At 39.4% G+C, this 24725-nt stretch overlaps 1 protein-coding gene across 3 annotated transcripts in view; it reads left to right on the top strand.

The window, feature by feature from the left end:
- The window catches only part of Abhd18 (abhydrolase domain containing 18), a 31056-nt gene extending 6966 nt beyond the window's left edge, over positions 1 to 24090 (top strand). Inside the window, exons 3-11 of one of the 3 annotated variants that reach the window (XM_032898466.1) lie at positions 1332 to 1432; positions 8124 to 8202; positions 8307 to 8391; positions 10700 to 10727; positions 15092 to 15230; positions 17617 to 17706; positions 18331 to 18432; positions 21309 to 21687; positions 22686 to 24090. In XM_032898466.1, the coding sequence (XP_032754357.1) occupies positions 1332 to 1432; positions 8124 to 8202; positions 8307 to 8391; positions 10700 to 10727; positions 15092 to 15230; positions 17617 to 17706; positions 18331 to 18432; positions 21309 to 21687; positions 22686 to 22852 (1170 nt within the window). In that variant the 3' untranslated portion in view covers positions 22853 to 24090. Of the gene's footprint in view, positions 1 to 1331; positions 1433 to 8123; positions 8203 to 8306; positions 8392 to 8413; positions 8505 to 10699; positions 10728 to 15091; positions 15231 to 17616; positions 17707 to 18330; positions 18433 to 21308; positions 21688 to 22685 lie in introns of those variants that run through there. The other 2 variants (XM_032898467.1, XM_032898468.1) reach the window with 2 other exon arrangements.
- Positions 24091 to 24725: the final 635 nt, after the last annotated feature.

Here is a 24725-nt window from a genome sequence, read left to right as displayed (position 1 = left end):
CAGATTCAGGTCCTCAGGGAGAGCATGTGTGCTTTTAACCACTGAGCCATCTCTCCAGACCCCCGTTTTTGTTTTTTTAATGGTGGGGCCAAGGAATGTAGATTATTGGTAGAATACCTCCTGTATGGAAGAAAAACAGTTTACTAATCTTAATTCACAGATACAAAAGACTGAACAACTGCAGCCACTGACATGGATGGTTTTGGGGGTTTTTTGTTGTTTGTTTTGTTTTATTATAGTCAAAATGTGTGATACCTTCCTGCTACTTTAATTTTAGCCTTTGACTTGAAATAGGATTTTTTTATACTAAAAAACTAATTTTCTGAGAAATAAACTTAGGTATTGAATGTTAGCAAATTGCCTTTTTTATTGTTGTTGTTTGAATTTTTTTTTTTTTTGAGATAGGTCTTGATACATAATCCAAGCTAGCTTTGAACTCATGAGCCTCCTGCCTAGCTTCCACACTGAAGTGATTTTATATTTTTGGTTGTGAGCCTAGCCTTTAACGGCTGAGCCATCTCTCCAGCCCCTGAAGTGATTTTAAACATGTTACCACAGCTGCCTAAAAATTGCCTTTACTACAGAAAAAAAATTTTAAAAAATCCCATTTTGTCCTTACATAATGCACCAGTATGATATCACATAATGAAATGTGATATCAAACCACCATGAACACTTGATAGTAGCTTAGATGGCACCAAATTATTGCTGCTTCCAAATTGTACGTTTGGTGGCTTTTATATAGTTGAATGCTTTTGACTGTTTTTGTTTTTGTGGTACCTAGAGTTGAATACAGGGTCTCCCTACTTGCCACATGCTCTATACTAAGCCTTACTCCCAGCCCTGTTGAATGGTACTGAATTTCTCTAACTTGTATTTTATGAGATATTGCCTGCCAGTGTGTGAATTAAATTTATTATTTCCCAACTATACTGTAACATAGAAGGAAAACAAATATTTGTGAAGCTGTCTTTAAGAAGGCACAATGGATAATTCCCTATCAAGTAAATATAAATGGAGGACTTTGAAAGAAAAGCATGAAATTTTTCAGAAGGTATCAGTTACATAGCCATTAAATAATTATGACACTATAGATAGTCTTGGATAAAAATATATCTTTTGGTTTAAAAAATGGGGTGAAAAGGAAACACAGTAAGCAATGAAGAAGTTTTGGTTCTGAGGATGTAGCTCAGTTGTAGGTAAAACAATGTTCATATGCAGGAGCTATGTTAGTGATTAGTTGAATAGAATTTTTATCAAAATAAAAAAGTCCATGATAGACCTATATCTTACTCTACTTTGTATACACCTCAGGTTTTTTTTTCTTTTAGGTTGAAGAACAGTCAGATTGTAAGATCCTAGATGGACACTTTGTTTCTCCCATGGCCCACTATGTGCCTGGTATCATGCCAATTGAGTCTGTTATTGCAAGGTAAGAATCTGTTTGGCAAGCAAGATGAGTGAGTTGTGTCTAGCAGCAGTGTCCAGAGATCCTTGAGTGCATGTAAGTACTGCTTGTGCTTACAGAGTCTGGGTGATGCCTTAAATGTTTCCTCCAGGAGATTAATTACCCTCGCATGCATAGTTACTGATATCAAGGTGAGGTGAAAGCTTAAGAAGTCAACACCATTTTCATAAAAATTCAGATATGCACAGTCACATAGAAATGTTTCCAAAGGATTTTAGTCATATGTCAGCTCCCATCATTTCTAAGTAGAATTTGCCATTTAAATTTTCACTTTGAGGGGTAGTGAGATAGCCTACCGGGTAAAGACACCTGACCACACCTGATGACAATTCCCAGGACTTGAATGATAAAAGGAGAGAGTTCCCACTAGTTGGCCTCTAACTTCCCACATGTGTGCCCACACACCCCAAATTAATAAAATTTCATTTTTAAATTTCTATGATGATGGGACCCTAGGATGGCCAGGGAAACACAGAAAAACCCTGTCTCAAAAAAAGAACAGAACAGAACCAACATAACTGTATTTACTTGTAGTTTTCAGTATTTTTCCTTTGCTCTAAGATAATTATTATTTAAAATTTTATCATTTAATTATTTATTTTATATGTGTGGGTGTTTTACCTGCATGTATGTCTGCATCATGTATGTGCTGGTACCCAGGAGGCCAAAAGAATGTGCCATCTGGGACTGGAGTTACAGATATCTGTGTCTCGCCATGTGGGTTCTGAGAAATGTGGGTCGTTTAGAAGAGCACCGTGTTCTGAATGCTGCCCTGTTTTCCCAGATCTGTTTTGTTTGTTTGCTTTGGTTTGGTTTTTGGTATTGGGTTTTGGTTTGATTTTTTTTTCTTTTAATAAAATCAAAATAAAATGCAAGCAATGTATAGAGCAAAAAACAAGGACTTTGACATTAAACAGATCTGGACTGAACCCTGGCTCCACTACTTATTAATCCAGTGACCTTAGAGCCAGGTATTCTTCTGAGTCATATATTGTAAAATAGAGATGACAATACTTCATCCCACATGGTTATAAAAGGGCTAAATATGAGGGAATAAAACTGTATTCAATGACTATAAAAGGGCTAAATAAACATGTAGTTCTTTAGACTATATATTAATGGTATATATGGTAAAGGAATTGCTATTTCTACATACTGTAATTGTACTCTCTGGATCTGTGTCCTCTCGTATCCTCTCAGTATTAGCTAGAAAATTGTATAGGTATTAGCTTAAAGAAAGGGGAAGAACTTGGTTAAAAGGGCCTGGTTAACATGGCATGAAGGAGGAAGGAGAAATTCAGTCTAAGAAATAATATCATTTCAGCATTTATTGGGAGTTAAGGGAGTTCTTTCTTGTTGATAAGAAGAACAGTAATGGTGAAATAACCAAATTTAACTATGCAATAGCATTTATTTTTTGTTTTTAAAGAGTATTTGAGACATAATCACTAAATAGTCCAGGCTAGCCTCAAAACTGTCAAGCCTCTTGTTCCAGCCTCCTAGGTGCTGGTTTGCAGTCGCATAATCTTAAAGCATCACTTATTTTGATGAGTAAAAATTCCCAACTGATGCACATTGATGTCTGGTTTTCTGATCTTTACCTGGTTGGGGCCTGGTGGGCATAGTAACTTATACTATTGCATTAAGGTCTACTAAAATACAAATAAGAGAACAGTATTAATAATTGCCACACGAAGAAATCATTGCTATTTTATGTCTATCATCATCTTTTTTCCTTGGTGTTCACATTTAAGACTGCTTATTTTCATTTTGGCCTAACTAATCAGTGAAGGTAGTCTGTCATTTTATTAAAAGCTGATAGGTATTCCCTTCTGTGGCTCTACCATAATTCCTAAATCTTCAAGGCACATACTTAAATGGCATATTTTGTTCCTTAAAGCAACCTAAGATCCTTCCATGTTTTTTACTTTTCTTTTTTTCATGGAATTTCTAGATTTGTTGTGTGTGTGTGTGTGTGTGTGTGTGTATGTGTGTGTGTGTGTGTGTGTGTGTTTTATAGTTTTGTTTGAGAGATCCTCTGTTTTTTGTCTCTGTTTTTTTGTTTGTTTGTTTGTTTTCCTTTTTGTTTTTGTTTTTTTTTTTTTTGAGACAGGGTTTCTTTGTGTAGCCCTAGCTGTCCTGGAACCCATGCTGTCTACCAGGCTGCCTTCGAACTCAGAGAACCACTTGAGCATCTGATGGTCTCCAAGGAATCCAGACACACATGCACAGTTATATACACATACATTTAAAAACAATCTTAAAAAATATAATTACCATCTTTGTGTCAGGCATAGTGACACAAACTTTTAATCCCAGCACTTTAGAGACAGAGGCAAATGGCTCTGTAAGTTCCAGGCCAGCCTGTCTGACAACAAAACAAAACCTCACTATGTAGAGACTGACTTTGAACTTGTGATCCTGCCTCCCAAGTGCTACATCACAAGCATGTGCCACCATCCCTAGAGTTAACATGTGCACAATTAGATATTAAAAATACTGTTTTAAGTATATGTGTGTGTGTCTGTGCATAAAATATATAATGCATATAATACATTTTATATATATATATATATATATTACATTATGCATGAGTGTTTTACCTGCTTGTGTGTGTACCATGACTATGCAGAAGTTAGAAGAGAGGCACATCCACATCTCTTGAAACTAGCATTATGGATGGTTACGAGCCACCATTAGGTGCTAGCAACAAGTGCTCCTAACCATTGAGCCAACCTCCAACCTTGTTTTATATTATTTTGAAGTATTAATAAATGGCAGTAAAACACATTAAGAAAATTAATAGTATATCTTTACTTTATTCTGATGGTTTTACCAGTAATAAGAATGAATTATATGTGGTCTTAAATGTAAACATGTTTTTAAACCATTCTCAGAGTACTAATGTGCTACCTACTAACTTTCTACTCATTGTAGCAAGGTGAAAAGTAATAGTGTGAGTGTTCTCCTAGCCTATAGAAAATACAGGAACTAGTGCTCTTCATGAAACACAGTGGGTAGGGGGAATATGACAATGATTCTGCCAATCATCTCCCTGCATATCTGCTGCATGGGGCTATGCTGTTGGAGTTGGTTTGCTGGAAAGATACAGACAGTAATAAAGTGCTGTTGAAGGGAAACTGTTACTAGAGAGAAGGAGTACGATGAGTCACATCTATTTATCTGTGAGGGAAATCTTTTATAAAAGCATGTAGAATGCCTCACCAAAGCCACATGCTGCTACTTCAGCACCCTCTGCCTTTGAATCTCTTAAGCCCCCTTCATCTGACTCAGGAAATCAGTGCAATAACAGACTTAAAGCTTGACTTTCCAAAGGACCATGCAGAATCAGAAAGAGTTTTAAGGCAAAGGAAAAAAAAAAATACTACTTATTTCACTTGACAGAAGGTAGAGCTTCCCTGCTAAGGTTTCCTGTTAGCTTCCAAAACAGCACTGGGTCCAGACGTGGCGGTGGCTCATGCCTTTAGTACTAAGGAGGAAAGGCCAGCCTGGTCTAGATAGTAACTTCTAGGCTAGCCAAGGTTACTCAGAAGGACCCTGTTTCAAAAACAAACAACAATCAAGAAATCAGCGGTGTTTGCCTTTGAAATCTACAGTTTGAAATTCAAAAGTACTCCTTTTAGCTTTTCAACTAGTCGGTAAGAAAAGCAGTGACCCATGGGCAGCATTGTTAAAGTCAAGCTAATCACTGAGATTTAAAGGCAGTATTTACAGGTTACTGGCATAAAGTGTCTTGCTCTTATCTTAACTGGGTGTGTGTGTGTGTGTGTGTGTGTGTGTGTGTGTGTGTGTGTTAATTATAATGGCATTCGCAGAGAGGAAGTGGAAAAACAGACATGAGTACAAGGGTACAAGACAAAGGAAGTTAAATGGCAGAGACAGGCATTGTGCCACTGAGTCTGGAATCCAATAATTTTGGAAAGCTGAGTCAGGAAGATCAGGAACTCAAGTCTAGCCTGAGTTACACGTGTTAACCGACCACACTTTTAATTGCTACTGGCCTTCCTTCTGCCTATCTCTCTTCACACACTTCTGAAACTTAGAATATAGGAAGTTACTGTGTCTATATTCCATTATATAACTGCAAAAGGCCAGATGACTTAGGATGTAAGAGCTCAGAACTGGGAATCCCAGCTACACTATTGCTGGATTTCAGACCTTACACAAGTCTGTATGTCAGTTTCCTCATCTGTAAAGTAAGAAAATAATGGTGCATACTAACTGCGATGATGGGAAAACAGTTTCTCCTGATGTATACAGAGCAGTATGCCCAGCACCTCTTTGGGCACAGGACACCTGTGTGTACCTGATACATGGACAGACAAGCAGGCACATGTACATATACACTACAGTAATAACTTTTTAAAAGAAGAAATAAAATACAACATATCCAATTAGCTGGACATGGTAATATATGCCTGTAGTTCCAACATTGTATGTATAGTTTGTTTTTGTTTCTGTGTTGACGTAAGGTCTCTCCCTATGTAGCCCTTAGCTGGCGTGAAGCTTACTCTGTGGACCAGGCTAGCTTTGAACTTGTCATCCTCCTGTCTCTTAAGAACGAGGATTACAAGCATGCACTACTGCACTGATTTCAATCCCAAAACTCAGGAATCTGAGGAAGGAGGATGACAAGCTCCAGTCCAACCTAGGCTACATTGTGAGACCAGATTTTAAACAAGCAAACAAATAAATGGGATGAAGCATAAACCAAAATACAGTTTAAATTCAAAAGAGTAGAACAAATAAAAGAGCGTTCTGTCCTATTTTTCTAGGGCTTTTTAAAAAAATGTTTGTGTGTGGATGTGCATACATGTGGGGTAAAATGACAACTTGAAGAACTTGGTTCTCTCTACAATGTGGGAGGCAGAGCTCAAGTGCACCCATATGAATGGCAACAAGCACTGCCTCACCAAACTTCTAGGACATTATAATTTTTCAACATAATTCCTCCTGTGTGTGTGGGGTGTGTGTGTGTGTGTGTGTGTGTGTGTGTGTGTGTGTGTGTGTGTGTTGATGAGGGGTTATATATGCAGATCCACATGTGCTTGGTGGCTAGGCCAACTTCCCATGTTGTTCTGCAAGAATTATCCACCTTTTTTCTTGAAAGAGGGTTTCAAGGGAATTTACATATTAGACCAGATTAGCTGGACAGTAGCCAGTCCTTCCCCACCATTGAGATCACAGGTGAATACCACACCTGCCTTTTTTTTTTTTTTTTTTTTTGATAGTTTCACCTGTCGCAGGCTGGCCTCAAACCTGCTTTTTTGTAGCTGAGGATTACTTTGGATTTCTAATCCTACTTCCTCTTAACTCCTGAGTGCTGGGATTACAGAAATGTACTAAGGCAAGTTTTATGTTTTGCTGGGGATTGAACCTAGGGCCTTTTGTAAGTCTCCACCAGCTGAGCTACACACATCTCAGATCTCTACATGGGTAAGTTTTATAAAGGACATTTAACTGGGGCTGGCTTACAGGTTCAGAGGTTCAATCCATTATTATCAAGGCTGGTGCAGGAGGAGCTGAGTTCTACATCTTCAGTGGAAGGAAGCCAGGAACAGACTGAGCACCCTGAGGCAGCTAGGAGGAGGTTCTCCAAGCCCATGCCAACAGTGACACACTTCCTCCAACAAGGCCACACCTTCTAATAGTGCCACTCCCTGGGCCAAGCATATACAAACCATCACACCGGTGCTTAGCTTAGCTTTTGTACTTTCTTAACTGGATCTGCAGCCTCACTGTTCATTTTCTATAGAGAAGAGTCATTTAGTTTTGTCTGACATAACACCGTGTCACATTCAATCAATCCATGTCCAAAATAAGCAAAAAGTTTGACATGCCTGCAGTTTATTCGTAGTTTCCTCTCCATCTGTGGTATCATTGGTAATTTCCCTTTTGAATTTTTTTTAATTCTTTCACAGTTTCATTCATAAACATAGTTTCCTTTGCAACATCCTATTCCCAGTATTCTCATTCCCTACCCCATCCCACCAAATCCCTAATCTTTCTAAGTCTTCCTCCTGCTTTCATGTTTTTTCCTCCTAACAGAAATTAGGTTTATAATATTGTGGCTTTTGGACACATAGTTACAAATTGAATGTCAAAGTTCTAAGTGTTTACTTCAGGATAGTTAAAGTGTAGGCCAGTGAGATAGCTGAGTGAATAGAGACACTTTGATAAGACTGACAGAGTTCAATTTGATAGGACTCCTGTGGTGGAAGAAAAGAACTCCCACAAGTTGTTCTCTGACCTTTGACCTGCACCAGGGCACACCCACCCCACACATACATATACATAAACATATGTATACATACACACACATACAAATAAATGTTAGTAAGTATAAATCCGTGTGCCCATCCTTTTAGGAGAAAGAGAGCTTAATTATGATGCTTTTTAACTTGAGAGTTTAGAACTGGGCATGATGAGTCACACCTATAATCCCAGCACTCAGGATGTTAAGGTAGGAAGGCCACAAGTTTGAGGCCACCCTGACTTACATAGTAAGTTCCAGGCCCACCTGAGTTATATAATGGCAAGACCTTCTCCATGAATTAATTAAACATAAATAATTAAAAACATATACATGGATATATGTGTGTGGAGTTTATGGCTATTTTTTTTACTCTCGTAGGTTCCAGTTTATCGTGCCTAAAGAATGGAACAGCAGATACAGACCTGTGTGCATTCATCTGGCTGGAACAGGAGACCATGTAAGACTTGTGACTTCATAGGATTTCAAACCTAGAAAATTCTTAGCACTTCTCCTCAGCATGTGCCTGTCATATTGTTAATGTGTCATCTCTTCTTTCCATAGCATTATTGGAGGCGCAGAACGCTCATGGCTCGTCCCATGATTAAGGAGGCCAGAATGGCTTCTTTGTTGCTAGAAAACCCTTATTATATCCTTTTGTGATACTTAAAACATTTCTTTCTCTCTTTGTTTATATATTTACTCTTCAAAAGAAGAACATCCGGTGCTCTCAGCCAATGAGCCATCTCTCCAGCTCCCATGGTAACTAACTTTTCAAAACTAGTTAAATCCAGTTATCAGTTCAGAAAATTATTAAAAAGCAAGAATGAAAAAGAAGAAAAGATTATTTATACCTCTTAAAAAGAAATGTAATGGAAAGTAGAGTTCAAGGCCAGCTTTAGATGCATAGTAAGTTTGAGGCTAACCTAAGCTACAAGAAATCCTGGCTCAAAAGAAAAGAAAAGAAAAAGAATAAAGGCCAGGTCCAGTGGTGCACGCCTCATGAGGTTCTCTGTGAATTTAAGGCATAGCGATTTCCAAGACAACCACAGCTACTGTATCTCAAAAAAGAAGAAGAAGTAAAAAGTGGGCCATACATGGTGGTAAATTCCTGTAACCCCAGGTACTCAGAAGGTTGAAGCAGAAAAGTTGCGAGTTGGAGCCAGCTTTAGCTGTATAATGAGACTAACATAAATAATTTAATCCTATTTATAATAATGATAAAATGTACTTCTAGTTCTTAAGGTTCTTATGTTGGACTTTTAATAAGTCAAACATTTGCTATTAAAGAAATTTTCATTTTTGAAATGCATTTACAGTAAAGGTGGAGGTTTAGAACAATGCTTAATTTTCAAGATGATGTCAGGTTATTCGAAGAAAAAAAGAAACCGATGAACATGTCTGCTATTAAGAGAAATGTACAGTTCAACAATTACCAGTGTTTCTTAAATAATAAACACAATATTAGGAAAGCTACAGTGAAAGAGAAACTTATTACAAATGACTAAAAAGTCAGTTCAGCTCAACATCTTAAAACTTCTCATACCTGCCTGGGGAAATAGAGCACTCTGTAAAGTACCTGCATTCACAATCTGAGAGCCAGGGTTCAGACCTCCAGAACCCCACGAAAGAGCCTAACCCCAGTAGTACTAGGAAGGCAGAGACATATGGTGAGTTGCTTTGGTGACAGGGATTTACCCAGGACCTTCTGTATTTGCTCTACCACTGAGACAACATGGCTAATGCCCTGTTTTTACATCATAAATACTTTCATACATGATTCTAAACTTTTAAAAAATGGTGAATATTTTATACCGAGTATTTAATATCCTGTATAACCTAAGAAATTATTCCCACGTATGAGTGAGAAAACAGATATAAGAAGGTAAGTGGTATGAGGTCACACACATACTCATACAGAGCCATCTCAGATCTGGGCAAAGAAGTGGCCCAGTGGTAGAGTGGCCAGCATGTGCGATCTCCCAGATTCAATCCCCTCTGCCATACAGGAGAAAATAAGGGAAAGGTAAACTCACAGATCCCTTGACAGTCATTTTTCTTCACTCTGGCAAATTTATAAGAATATAGTACAAAACAAAACAAAAACACAGTTAGAAATATGCTCATGTAGCTCTACTTATGTAAGGCATTAGAAATAAATGTGCACCATACAGAAACGACCGAGTAGCCTGGCTCATGACACTGGCGGGTACAGTCGCTTGTACTGTTTATCGCTTCTGTACTTGTGACCTCAGACCTGCCACTTATATCTGTTTTCTCACTTACTAGTGGGAATAATTTCTTAAGTTATACAGAATATTACTCAGTACAAAATAGTAACCATTTTTAAGTTTAAATAAAAGTTTAGAGTCATGTATGAAAGAACTTATGCTATAAGAACAGGGCATTAGCCATGTTGTCTCACTGGTGGAGCAAATGCAGAAGGTCCTGGGTAAATCCCTGTCACCAAAGCAAGATAGAAACAAACACAAACATTGGAATGGAAAAAGAAAAACTAAAAACCCAAAAACACCCATACTGGATAATTTTAAAAATGTTAGTATCCATGTCTGTATAGAAAATCCATGTATACAGACATGGATTTATTTTAGAAATCTAAGAAATCTAGATTTCTTAGATTTCTAAAATAAATATATAAATTATATTTTATATCTAAATTGAAAATTATACAATCTTGTAAGTATACTGAGTATATTAATTTATACATTTCAAATAAGTGAATCATTTGGTTTGTAATTATATCTAAATAAAGCTATGTAAACTTTAAAAAAACAGTTAAGTTGAAAAAATATGAGGACTCGTAAGGAGCTTTTGAAGTAACTAGGAAGTAGTCACTTGGGTATTGTATTCAAAATTAACTGTTTTGCTTAAATAATATGTTCTAAGATGAGTATATTTAATTATTTTAAAACTTTCTCTTTGACCCATCTTCTTAAATGGCTGCAGGAAGCCCAAGGACCAAGTGTAAGTATATATCACCTTCTTTGTCTTTATTTGCAGTCTTTAGGACAAATGTCTTCAGTTAACCATTTCTTTAGTTGACTTGTAAAACTTAGTAAGTATATAGACTTAGTTCTTTTTGTTTCTTTGTTTTTCCAAGAAGGGTTTCTCTGTGTAGTCTCCCAGCTGTCCAGGAACTCCTTTGTAGCCCGGGCTGGCCTCTTATTGACAGATCTGTCTGCCTCTGCCTCCTAAGTGCCTCCTAAAGGCCTGTGTGACCACAGACTTTCTTATTTTAAGATTTTTACATTTTAATGTCAAAGTGATAGATTTAGAAACCTTAGTTGATTCAGATTATATTTGTGAAATCATACCTGAACAAAAGATAAAACTTTGTCCTTTTAAAATATATATTTCTAAATCACTGTATACATGTTGGGACTGGAGTAGTTGGTATGTACATATGAAGGTAGGTACTTGTTGAATCTAGGAGAGCATTCGAACCCCCGGGCTGGAATGACACATGCTTATGAGCTACCTGATGGGGATACAGGGAACCCAATCCAGGTCCTCAGCAGCAGCAGCTGTATAAGCCCTTAACCTCTGCTCACTTCTCCTGGCCCCAAACTTGGTTCTTCTTAAAGTACTTTTATTTTTTTTCCCTCAAAGACTTGGAAGGAGTGTGATTGGAATATTGGTCAGAAGAACATTTGGGTTCAAATATGTGGGGTGATTTCTCCAAATGGGCAAAGAATTTGAAGATACGTGTCTCATCAAGAGGTGACTTTGGTTAAGAATTCAGTCAGCCTTTTTTTCCCCAGCCATCCCTCCCCTATCTTTGCCCAGTGGCTCCATGAACAGAGTGGCTATGGCTGCAGAGGTGGAGGTTACGAATGACCGGGGTAACACGGACTTTGACTCACCCAGGCTGACCTGGCTGTCGCTGCACCAGCTCTCCCTACTGCAGAGACAGCACTGAGCCCCAGTAGGGCACTAGTCTCCTGGGACCAGCCAGCTACCTGTTGGTAGATTAACTACATTGGTCTTTCCTTCACGGAACTTTGTCTCTGGGGAAAAAAGGGGCAAAGTTTTGTCCTTATTTGAATACTGTAGGGATCAAACAAATGAGACTTATCATTTTAAGGACTGCCATTTTTTTTTTCAGACTCTTATTTTGATCATAAGGTGAAATTGAGTTCAAATTTCCAGCTGTAGGGGAGCTTTCCAGATAGGTAGCTAACTTCCTCCTTATTCTTCTTTTGTTCCCAAAAACATCATGACTATTCCTGACCATGAAAGAACAAATGAGTCTGATTGATAGAAAACTGTGACTGTAACCTGGCACAGATATTAGTTGAGTTATTAGGATGTTATTATTAGGGCGTTGAGCTTAAAAGCTATGTAACATTCTGGCTCTGGGGTTGGCAGTTCAGTTCTGCTGCCCTGACGGTATGTAGGGGCTGAGTACAAGACATTTTTGTCAGCTGAGGACACCATCAGCTCCTGCATCTGCGCTGCTATCCTCGCCAGTCAGTTTCTGCTGCCTAATCCAAAGATCTTGCTTTGTAGACTCTTGTGCCTGCTTGGGCTGATTTGGAGTTGTGGACCCTAGCAATACTTAGTTCTGGCTATAGATTTTCCTTTCTTGCACATAACTACCATCTGTCACTTAAACAGTGCCTTATCCAGTCATAGTATTCCACACAGCATCGCATCTGACCAAGGAACTTGCTTCATAGCATGGCAGTGGGCCCATGATCATGGAACCCATTCATCTTACTGTCCCCAAGCAGCTGACTTGATAGAACAGTGGAATGGCCTTTTGAAGACCATTATAGGAGGGTTGGGGCAGGTTGTCCAGAGAGAAGACTATGCTTTGAATCAGCACCCAATGCTCCTTGTTTACTGTGAGGACTAGGTCAGGACAGACTTTGAAACTATGTGAAAGTTTAAGTCCACGCTAAATACCTCAAGAATTTTCAGTCTGGAGCCAAACCCTGGATCAAATATAGATGCTATTTTTTCCTTATCCATAAATTGCTTAAGAACCAAAGAGTTTGCCAGGCAGTGGTGGCACACTCCTTTAATCCCATCACTCAGGAAGTAGAGGTAGGCAGATCTCTGTGGCCAGCCTGGTCTACAGAGCTAGTTCCAGAACAGCAAAAGCTATATAAAGAAACTTTGTCTCTGGGGAAAAAAAAGAGAAAAGTTTATTTAGACTAACAAGAAGCAATCTGAGTTAGTAAAAGGCTGAGATTGGAATGATAACTTGTCATTTACTAATTATATAACCTGGCCCTTTTAATTCCACTTACCTCCTGCATAGAACAAGGATAAAAACTTTCATCCTGTTGGGTGTGTGGAACATGCCTTTAATCCCAGAACTCAGGAAACAGAGGCAATGGATCTCTTGAGTTCAGTGGCAGCCAAGGTTACACAGAGAAACCCTGTGTCAAAAAAAACAAACAAATAAACGCCATTGTTTCTTATATTATGCACTCAAGAAATGTGCTTGTGCGGGTGGGACTGGAGTCCGTGTAGACCAGGCCTAGCATTTGATCCACAGTCCTGAAAACCAGTAGTAATGAGGAGCCAGTTTGTGTGCTTTTTTTCCCTCAGAGCATGCAACAGGAGTACCGATGGCTTGCAGTTTAAATCTTTAAGTCAGTTTACTGCTCTTGCTTGCTTTGGTTGTGGACAGGGAGGTGGTAACTGAATGAGATTCCTCGCTCAGTTGTCCACACCAGCCTACTTGAACCTCCCACGATATGGGATTACAGCCATGTACCATCTTGTCCTGCTTCTCCCTCTCTTTAAAAAAGTCATCTTAAGTCTGTTTTCATCCAAAGTAAGTAAACAGAGATTACAGAAGAAATTGTTGGGCCAAGTCCACCTTAAATATCTCTTGTCTCAGAACCTCACACTGGTATATTCTGTAAAAAGAACTGAGGAGTAATAAGGAACAGAACTTCAGAAGTCATGATTTTCATGCAAGGCCAAAATAAATTGTGTAATGAGATGTAGAAAACTAGCTTAAGAGCAGAAAGCAAAGAAAGTGGTGTCTTTTCCAGTGGAATGTGATCAGCTTTGATGGAGGAGAGCATGCAGTTTGTTCTCAATAACATTATCGAAACAGGGTTTCACTGTGGAGCCCAGGCTGGCCTAAACCCTGCTTCAGCATTCCAATGAAATCTTGTCAAAATGTACAAATTCACTTAGTGATTATTTAGTTGGTGCCTCTCACATTAACTCTGTGATGAGATACCAGGATGGAATAAGACCCCCACCACCCACAGTTTAACGTCTACTGTCTACCAAGCCTCTAGTTGCAGAAAAGCAGGCTTCCCTATGAGAACCCCCCCTTATGCAGGGCATAGTGGCCCTCCTGTAATGCCAGCAGCACCTGTGAAGCAAAGGCTAGTGGGTCAGAAGTTCAGTCATCCTGAGCTATAATAGACCCTGTATCAAAGAATTAATAATAGAAAATTTCAGCTATGTTGGCTGGTTTTTATTAAAATTAATTTAGTCAGGTTTCATGTCCCATACCTGTAATCCCAGCACTAAGGCTAAGGCAGGTTGATCTAGAATTTAGGTCAGTCTGGTATGCATGGCAAGGCCCAGTCTCAAAAATAAATAATCAATTAAAACATATTTTTGTAGTCAGGCATGCATGGTAGCACATATCTGAAAGTTCAGCACTTAGGAGGCAGAGGCAAGAAGGTCTCAGATTTCAGGGCTACATATGAGTTCACTGCTAGCCCAAGCTATATTCCTCTCAGGAGGAAAAATAAAATATAATTGTGGGACAGTGAAAATGGCTAAACTGACAAAAATAACAATTGCTGCACAAGCTTGACAACCTAGGTTTAATTCATGGAAACCACATAAATGTGGAAAGAGAAAACTAATCCCACCACAGAGTTGTCCTCTGACTCCTACACATATTGTGGCATGAATACATGTGCATGTGTACCAGCAGACACACACCAGTGCACAATAATTTCTTAGGTTTCTTTTGGGGGGGGGGAGGGTGGTGGTTCCAGACAGGGTTTCTCTGTGTAACCCTGGCTGTCCTGGAACTCACTTGTAGACCAGGCTGACCTTAAACTCAGTGATCCGCCTGCTTTTGCCTCCACCTCCCAAATGCTGGAATTAAAGGTATAGCCTAGCTTTATTCAAAATATAAATGTTAGTCAGGCATGGTGGTTTATGCCTTTAATCCCAGCATTTGGGAGACAGAGGCAGGAGGTGCCTTCTTCTGATACGCAGTTGTACGTGCAGATAGAGCCCTCATAAATAAGATAAATAGATCTTTAAATAAGTAAATACAATGTTAAAAATGTAAATGCATGAAGTAAATCATTTTCTATCTTATTTTGTGAGGCTAGAAGATCCAGCTTAAAAAATGTGTCTGACCTATTTGTGATGGGAGGCGCTCTTATTCTTGAGTCTGCAGCTCTCTTGCACTGGCTGGAGAGGGAAGGTTATGGACCTCTTGGGATGACTGGGATATCCATGGGAGGACATGTGAGTCTTTGCAGCTTTTATTTCATTACCATCATGTTTATAAATAGACGTAATTTTAATTGTACTTGAAGCATGAATTTAACGTCAGTGAAAGTAGGAAGTAGAGACAGTTCCAGTAAGAAAGTAATGTTATTTTGTATAATTTATGTAGACAAGCTGATATTGTACAACTTCAGGTATAGCTCAGACTTTGGATTTCGTGTTTTATTAAAAGTTGATTACAGCTGGACAGTGGTGCTGAACACCTTTAATCCCCCATTTCCTCCCAGATGCCCACTACCTCCCTACCCACCCAATCCACACCATTTATTTTTCTTTGAAAACTGAGCAAAGAGTCAGCTGGTAGACAGCAGTAGTAGCACATACCTTTGGTAGCAGCAGTCTAGGAGGCAGAGGCAGGTGGATCTCCGAGTTCATAGCCAGCCTGCTCTACAGCGTCAGTTCCAGGACAGGACAGCCAAGGCTACACAGAGGAATCCCTGTCTCAAAAAACAAACAATAAATAAATGAAACCAAACAAAAACATAAAAATAAAAACAAGAAACACCCCCCCCAAAAAAACCCCACAAAATTGGAAATCAAGGACCAATTGTCTTATGGCCAATAAGACAAAACAAAAACAAACAAAAATGCCCAAAGCTAAATGAGAAGAAAAGTCTACAAAGATGTTGTGGCATGGGACCTACCTGAACTGTGGTTAATATGCTCAGTGAGACTCAGGTGGAGAAGACTTCTTTGTTTCCTTTTTAAGTGGGTACCAAGTGCAGACTGCAGTTGCTTAGGGGTGGGGACACCGCCCCCACCCTCCACCCACTCGCCCCCTCAACCCCTCCCTATCTGGGCTGGCAGTCAATCTGGTTTGAACCTGTTCTTGCTTCCTGTGTCTGTGAGATCACGTTATCAATTCTATTGTGTCTAGAAGACACTGTTACCTTAGAGTCAGTCATCCACTACCTCTGGCTCTTAATCTTTCCACCCCTCTTTGCTTCTTCCTCTGCACAGGCTGGGAGTGCTGAGGAGAGGGCAGATGAAATATCCACGTAAGGCTGAGTGCTCCAAAGCACCCCGCCCCCACCCCCACCCCCAACCCCTTTCTCCTTCTCTGAGACAGGGTTACTCTGTAGCCCTACCTATACTGAACTCTATCTGTAATCAGGCTGGCCTTGGACTCAGAGATCCATGCCCCCTTCAACTCCCATTGTCCAGTTGTGGTTCTCTGTTTGCAGCCATTTCAAGAAGCCTCTCTGATGAGGGCTAAGCGAGGCACTGATCTGAGTCCAGCCTGGTTTCTTTTAAGGTTTTCTTCTCTGTTTTTACTCGAATGCTCTAAGTCTGGTCTTTGCTTTCTCCTGCTCAAAATGCGTTAGCTTGTTTCACAGGCTCTAGTATGTCAGGCACTCGTGTCTCTAGTGTATCACCTAGTCGAGGAGACAGCTTTCTTTACAGCTCCCCAATGAAACCCATTTTTGAGTCCCAAGTTCACTTGTAAATTGTGCTTGACTCTCAGTACATTTCCATGATATTACACCCTAATTCCTTGCTGTGCTGTGTTCTTCGTGAAGTTAGTAAAGTTAGTACCCGCCACGGGCTCTGACTGATTATGTAATGTCTATTCGTCATTAGCATTATGTGTGTGTGATTTACATACTTAAAAATGCATGTGAAGTTTGCTATAGATGACCATTTGAATTATAAAAACTTAAATCCAAAATGTTACTCAAAGCCAGGTGTCTTAGTCAGTTTCCTACACAAACATCATGAAAAAGAAGCCAGTTGGGGAGGAAAGCGTTTATTCCGCTTACACTTCCACATTGCTGTTCATCACCAAAGGAAGTCAGGACTGGAACTCAAGCAGGTCAGGAAGCAGGAGCTGATGCAGAGGCCAAGTTACTTACTGGCTTGCTTGCTTTCTTATAGAACCCAAGACTACCAGCCCAGGGACGACACCACCCACAGTGGGCTGGGTCCTGCCCCCTTCATCACTAGTTGAGAAAATGCCTTACAGCTGGGTCTCGTGGAGGCATTTCCTCAACTGAGGCTCCTCTCCGTGATAACTCCAGCTGTGTCAAGTTGACACAACCAGCCAGTACACAGGTGTGGCAAGTGCATGCTGGTAATCCCAGAACTTGGGAGACCGAGGAAGAAATAGTACACATGTGAACACAGCAAGACTACCTCAAAACATTCAAAATAAAGCCTTTCTAGTTTCTTGTTTTCTAAAAGGAAATTTGTTGTTGAACCTATAATGTAGAGGCATTCTCTAAATGTTACAGCCCTTGTGTTCATGTCTTACCCACTCCCCACTATACAAAGTACTTTTTAGTATTTCCTATTTTTCACATTAAAGAACAGAAACTCTGTAAACTTGCTGTTTTCTAATGAACAGATGGCCTCCTTAGCAGTGTCCAACTGGCCCAAGCCCATGCCGTTGATTCCATGCCTGTCTTGGTCCACAGCGTCTGGGGTCTTCACCACGGTAATCGGATTGCAGTTGATACTTGATTACATGTACTTAAATATAGTTATATTAGGGGTCCCCAAAGTCACCTCTAGATTTAGTGACCACAAGAAGGAATAACAGAACACATATACTCTCTCTGTATTTTACACACACACATAGCCCAACTTTAGCAAAAGGATATGACAGAAAAAAAATCATTAAAAGAAAAAGGCACATGAGACAAACCTGATGCAGGCCTCCAAGGGTCCTTGCTCAGCTGAATCTCATGGTTTATGCCTAATAAACCATGCAGTCACTTGTAGCAGATAGTGAAATGCTGCTCTTCACTGAGCCTGGCAGAGCTAAGAGTCTGCAGTCAGTGACTTAGATGCCCTGTCTCCACTGTGCCAGAAGTTAAACAAAGCACAGACCTGTGCAAACAATATGACTGTGATGGTCCACTCTTAGCATTTAGGGAAAGTTCCCTATCAGTGTAAAAGCTGCTTATTGATCAAATCCCCAGACTTCATTGAAGGATATAAATGGTCCTTTCAATATATGAATAATCTCAAGCCCAATTGCACAAACTCTTATACAGCAATTAATAATAATAATAATGTATGGAGCAAGCTATGTCATGGTTTTTTTTCTTTATTTCAGGGTGTATTGAGTAAATCAATTAATTGGCGGGAGCTGGAAAAGCAGTATTATACACAGACAGTTTATGAAGAAGAAATTATTCATATGCTCGAATACTGTGGGGTAAGTTTTGGTTTGGTTTGGTTTGGTTTTTTTGAGACAGGTTCTAGAACAAAGTCTGTAGACCAAACTGATCTGAAACTCAAGAGATCTGCCTGCCTCTCCCTCGAAAGTGCTGAGATTAAAGGTATGATCTACCATGCCCAGCTGCAGTATTTTAATGTTCATGGCAGTGAAGTAAAAGTTGATTGCATATTTAGTTATATAAAGAAAATAACAATTTTTTAAAAAATGAACGCACTTGAACTTTTCAAAATTCTCTTTATCTAAGTGTGGTGATGCATGGCTATGATCCAAGCACTTTGAAGGCTAAGACAGAAAGGTTACACTGATTCATCGTATTAGCTAGCAGAAGGACCACATGTTTGAGGCTGGTCTGGACTACATAACAAAAAAAATTTTTTCCTTGTTTTATTTATTTACTTATGTGTTTGCTTGCTTTGTTGTTTTTTGTTTTTTTTTTTTAAGATTTATTCATTTATTATATATAAGTATACTGTAGCTGTCCTCAGATACACCAGAAGAGGGCACCAGATCCCATTACAGATGGTTGTGAGCCACCATGTGGTTGCTGGGATTTGAACTCAGGACCTCTGGAAGAGCAGTCGGGGCTCATAACCACTGAGCCCATCTCTCCAGCTCTTGTTTTGGTTTTTCAAGACAGGGATCCTCTGTGTGGACTTGGCTCTTCTGGAACTTGCTCCATTGGACCAGGCTAGCCTCAAACACAGAGATCTGCCTGCCTCTGCCTCTGAAATGCTGGCATCAAAGTGTGCACCACAGCCTCATAGTCAGACATTGCTTCTAAAAAGGAAAAGAAAATCCAGTTGTATATTATCAGACACTGAAGCTTATTATATCTTGTAATCAACAAAGTCCTCTGGGTTTCCACACAGGGTTTCTCGGTAGCTTTGGCTGTCCCAGAGCTGACTCTACGTATAAGGCTGGCCTTGAACTCTAACAAAATCCTTTTAATTAGCCTCTTAAAGAACTGAGCTTTTGTATATACCAACGTAAAGTATTAAGTAAAAAGTAAGCTGGACATGAGGGATATTCTTGTAATCTTAAGATGTGCAGATATAATCAAGAGGATTAGTAGTTCAAGGTCAGCAGCAGCTACACAGCAAGTGTAAGACCAGAAAGTCCCAGGTGTGGGCATTGTTACACTGGGGGGCCATCTTTGAACACAGGAGCAGGTGGGGGTTGTCTTAGGGTCCTCTAGAGGAACAGAACTTATGAAATGAATATATGTGTATGTATATACATGTATATATAATAAATCATACATATGATTTATTAGAGTGATTTAATAGAATATATGTGTATACATGCATGCATACATACATACATACATACATACATACATACATACATACATACATGTCTGTTACCTGGCTGTGTACCAACAGTCCACAGGCTGCATGTCTTAGCAGGTCATCAGTGTATGTTAGAATGCTGAGGAAGTACTGAAAACTTTTATTACTTAAAAAAAAAAATCATAGTCTTTGGTTGTCTTTTTCTGTGTACCAGCTTAGTAGTACTTAGTCTACTGAGCTTGAACTCCAGGTGTCCTGTCAGTTCATTTTGGCAGGCATTTGGCCCTGTGTACTGGGTTTTTAGGTAAAAATGGTGCCTCTAACATGGTGTTAGCTGTGCTAAACTTTGGGAGTCTGTTAAACTCAACTGATAGTAAAATTGGAATAGCTTTATTTTATCTCATTATTGATGACATTGACCATGTGATTATAAGCTTAAGACCTTGTTTTTATATTTCTGTGTGTGTGTGTGTGTGTGTGTGTGTGTGTGTGTGTGTGTGTGTGTGTGTATCCATTGCCCATCTTGGATTTTGAAATTTTTGGCAGTAAAACCTGATGCAGGTAACTTTGTTAGTTTGTTTTTGCATCTTTGAGACAGCATTTTTCTGTGTAGCCATGGCTGTCCTGGAACTCTGTAGACCAGGCTGGACTCAGACTCAGAGATCTGCCTGCCTCCCCCTCCTGAGTGCTGGGATCACTGCTTGGCAGCTCTGACTTCCTTAGGAAACATTCAACAATAATGTGCCATTTATCTTCATTCTCTTCAAATTTTGTCATCTGGTTTTTCTTTGGCCCTGTAAGGACGATAGTAAATTTACCCACATGAAGTTTACCATTTAAAAAAATGCCACTTTAAGCATTTTGCTGGTCCAGTTCATTGATAGTGAGCACACTCACAGTTGTGAGCCATCACCAACATCCATCTCAAAATCTTTTCATCTTCCCAAAGTAAAACTCTACCTGTTGAACAATAAGTGCCACTTCCACTTTATGCATCCTCTTAACCACCACCAATTCCTTTCCATCTGTAAATGTGAATGTGGGAAACTTTTTATAATAAGCAGGATATACATTTTCCCTTTGTACATGGTTTACTCATATGACAGTGTCCAGTCATGTGCCTTAAAAGGGAAGGGACTTTAGAGCTAGAAGTGGTGGCCTGTGCCTGTAGTCTCAGCACCTGGGAAGCTTAAGCAGGAGGATCAAGAATGGGAGGAAGCCTATGTAGTTAGACCCTATGCAGAAAAAATGAGATCAGAAAAATACTTCTCTTACTCTGTGTGTGTGGTGGCAGTGATGGTGGTGGCGATGGTAGTGGTTTTCTCTGACAAGTTCTCACTAGGTAGCCCAGGCTAGCCTAGAACACCCTATTCTCCTGCCTCAGTCTAAGTGCTATAATTATAGGTGTGTGTCACCACCCATAGCTGTTCATTAATTTCTGAGACTAGGCCATTTGATGTATGCCATGCCATATTTTACTTACTGATACTTTTTACCTTTTCTGTATTTAGAATGTTTCATAAAGTTCTAATATTTATTAAATGGTTTTTCTTATCTATTCAGACAGATTCTTTCAAAATGGGACACGAGTTCATGAAACACTTCCCTAGCAATGAAGACAAGCTGACTAACCTGAATCTGGTTTCCAGAACTTTAAACTTAGATATGAGAGACCAAGTTATGTCCCCAAAGCATGCTGAGTGCCATCATTCTGGTAAAGCATCTATCAGTGCTACTTCAAAAGGACAGCTGTTGCAAGATACAGCTAAGGTGGAACGCTTGAATCAAACACTCACAACTAACAAAAGTTGTTTTGCAAGTTACAGCCCTCAGTCATTACACTTGCTCAGTAGAGAACAAAGAAGGAGCAACCTTCAAAAAGAATCTTTAATATTCATGAAAGGAGTCATGGATGAATGCACTCACGTAGCAAACTTCTCAGGTACGAATTGCCTAGAAAACTGGGAACATCTGGAGTGTGTAAATATTCGTTTCACATGTGGATGGGTATTTTGCCTACATACATGCCTGTACATCACATACATTCGTGGTGCCATGGAGGCCAGAAGAGGGTATCAGATCCCCTGAAACTGAAGTTACAAATGATTGTTAGCCACTATGTGTTAGCCTGGGAATCGAACACAGGTCCTCAGAAATAGCAGCCAGTGCTCTCAACCATTTGAGCCATCGCTCCAGCAATCTTGTGTTTGCTTTTGTTCTTGTTTCTGAATGTATCTTTAGGAGATTCACTTTAGGGCTAGGGATATAGCTTGCACAATGTCTGGATTCAATCCCCAGCAGTGCATAGACTGGGAACAGCAGTAATGCCTGTAATCTTAGCATTAGCACACAGGAGGTAGAGGCTATCCTCCTTGGCTACAAAGTGAATTTGAGGCCAGACTATATGAGATTTTCTTTAAAAAAAAAAAATCATTTTATTAGATGAATATTGTGGTACCATTGTATATTGTTTGTGTTTGTGTTTGTGTGTGTGTGTGTGTGTGTGTGTGTGTGTGTGTGTGTGTGTGTGTGTGTGTGTGTGTTGATTTGGATGTACTCATACATGTGGAAACCAGAAGTCAACACAAGTGTCTTCTGCAGTGACTCCTCACCCCAGTGGAGCTTTGTAATTCCACTAGACTGGCTTGGCCAGTGTCTATACTTCCCCAGAGCTGAGCATATAAGTGAAGCCGTATGCTTAGCTTTTAACATGAGGTCTGGGGATGTAAATTCATGTGTCCATGCTTGTGTTGCAAGCATTTTACTAACTAAGCCATCATCCCAGGGTCAGAGGCAGGGTCTAAGTTGTTCAGATAGATCTTGAACTTGTAGCTTCCCAAATAGCTAGGATTACAGACTCAGATATGATGCATTTTCTTTGGGAATAGGTATTTATTCAAACATCAAACAATTTTTAATGCATCAAAATCCTATGCTTAGTTCCAGTTGACCCAAGCCTCATTATAGTGGTACAAGCCAAAGAGGATGCCTATATTCCACGAACAGGAGTTCGAAGCTTACAAGAAATTTGGCCTGGTTGTGAAATCCGGTATCTAGAAGGGGGTCATATCAGTGCTTATCTCTTTAAACAAGGACTTTTCAGGTAAGATGATTTCTCTAGCCAGGGTTTTATTTGTTGTTTGATAGGGGGTATTTTTTGCCTTAAGAAATATATGGAGGCCAATAAGGAAGTAAGTGGACTAGAACATAAAACAAAAGTACATAATACTTTATTTCTTACATTGAGGTATTTTTTTTTCCTGTATGTCCTCTAGAGAATGAAGGCTGTAGGATATCAGATGCACATTTTATCCCAAAGTTTTAACCAGAGATACTTTTAGAAATATAATAGTTATCTGTCCTTGCCCATATTTGTCCATGACTAATTCTTTACATTTCATTTTAGACAAGCCATCTACGATGCCTTTGAACGTTTCCTTCATAAATATGCTAACTAATTGGATCGATGTATATGGTATAACATCCTATCTCCTGCTTTAAAAGAGTTCACCCTATGATGATGTGAAAAACAAGCAGACAGCACTACATACCTGATTGTTGCCAAGTGAGTCTGTATGGCCAGTGCTGCAGGCATTTACAACTGTAGGCACATTTCAGTAATGTGAAAGCAGTACTTGAATCATACAATCCTGAAGTATTTGTAACTCTTAAAAACCTCATATACCTTATATAACATCTGTTGTTACTATTTATGAGGACATTTTAATTGTGAATAATTTATTGATTCAGGATAAATAGAACTCTACTGATTTTTAAGAGAATTGTTGAAACTAAGATTGTAACATCACACGTACTGTATACCGTTATATGGCAGTTTTGCTATTAACTTGATTTTAAAAATCCATGTCTATCCTTTTTGTGTGTGTAGTGGGTTTATAATCTGGTTTTCAACTTTAAGATATTAAACCAGTGTTACCTTTGAATTATGAGCATCCTGAGTGCTAAGCTGTACCCTGTGTGGTAGTGCACTTGTAATCCCTGCACTTGAGAAGTGGAGACCGGCGAGTCTGGAGTCTAGGCATTTTCTTTTTCAGAGCAAATTGAGGCCAGCCTGAGCTCCATGAGACCCTGTCTCAGAAAACATGCCTTGCATGGTAGCTCATGTCTTTAATCCTAGCGGCAGGAAGCAGAGACAAGCAGATCTCTTAGATGAGTGTCCAGGCTGGGACCGTGCTTGCCCAGCCACTAGACTCGGAGGCCAGTTCCCAGCACTGCCAACAAAAAGAAAACCTGGAGGTGTTTGAGAAGTGGGGGTTATACATGTTTTCTCTACTTAAGAGAGATTTATGTTGAAAAATGGAAATAATAAAAGAACTTTGCACTAGATGGGTTCTGTCAGACATTTCTTATATACTTGTTCTTCAGTTGCTTATAGACTGAGTTAACAGCTTTGACATTTTAATTTCAGAATTTAAAAACTACATATGAAATTAAACCATTGTACAGAAAAACATGAGGTTTTTGCACACTGCTAACTTTTTAAATGGAAATTATATGGATAGATATTTGGTGCTAATGTTAACCTGCTCTGAGCTAAAGTGTTTAAAAGGTAAATGTGTTTACTTTGAAATCTGTTTTGTCCTTACATTTAAATTAGGTCTTCCTGGTCTGGTGAGGCTATATGTATTATACATGTCTTCTGCAGCTTTTTAAAAAGATGTTGTGGCACTCTGTCTCTGTCACTAAAATTTCTAACAGCTATTTAAACATCTTTACTATGAATTCATTGATGGCAGAGCAATAGCTTCTTGAACAATACTTTTTTTGTTGTTGTTTAAGGTTTATTTGTTTATTTTATGAGTGTGAGTACACTGTCACTGTCTGCAGACACACCAGAAGCGGAACAACATATTCCATTACAGATGGTTGTGAGCCACCATGCGGGTGCTGGGAATTAACTCAGAACCTCAGAAGAGCAGTCGTGCTCTTGACCCCCGAGGCATCTCTCCGGCCCCTTGG

Source organism: Rattus rattus, chromosome 3 (assembly GCF_011064425.1).
Source record: "Rattus rattus isolate New Zealand chromosome 3, Rrattus_CSIRO_v1, whole genome shotgun sequence".
NCBI lineage: Eukaryota > Metazoa > Chordata > Mammalia > Rodentia > Muridae > Rattus > Rattus rattus.
The sequence above is the reverse complement of the archived record's forward strand: the minus strand, read 5'-3'. Positions and strand labels throughout refer to the sequence as shown.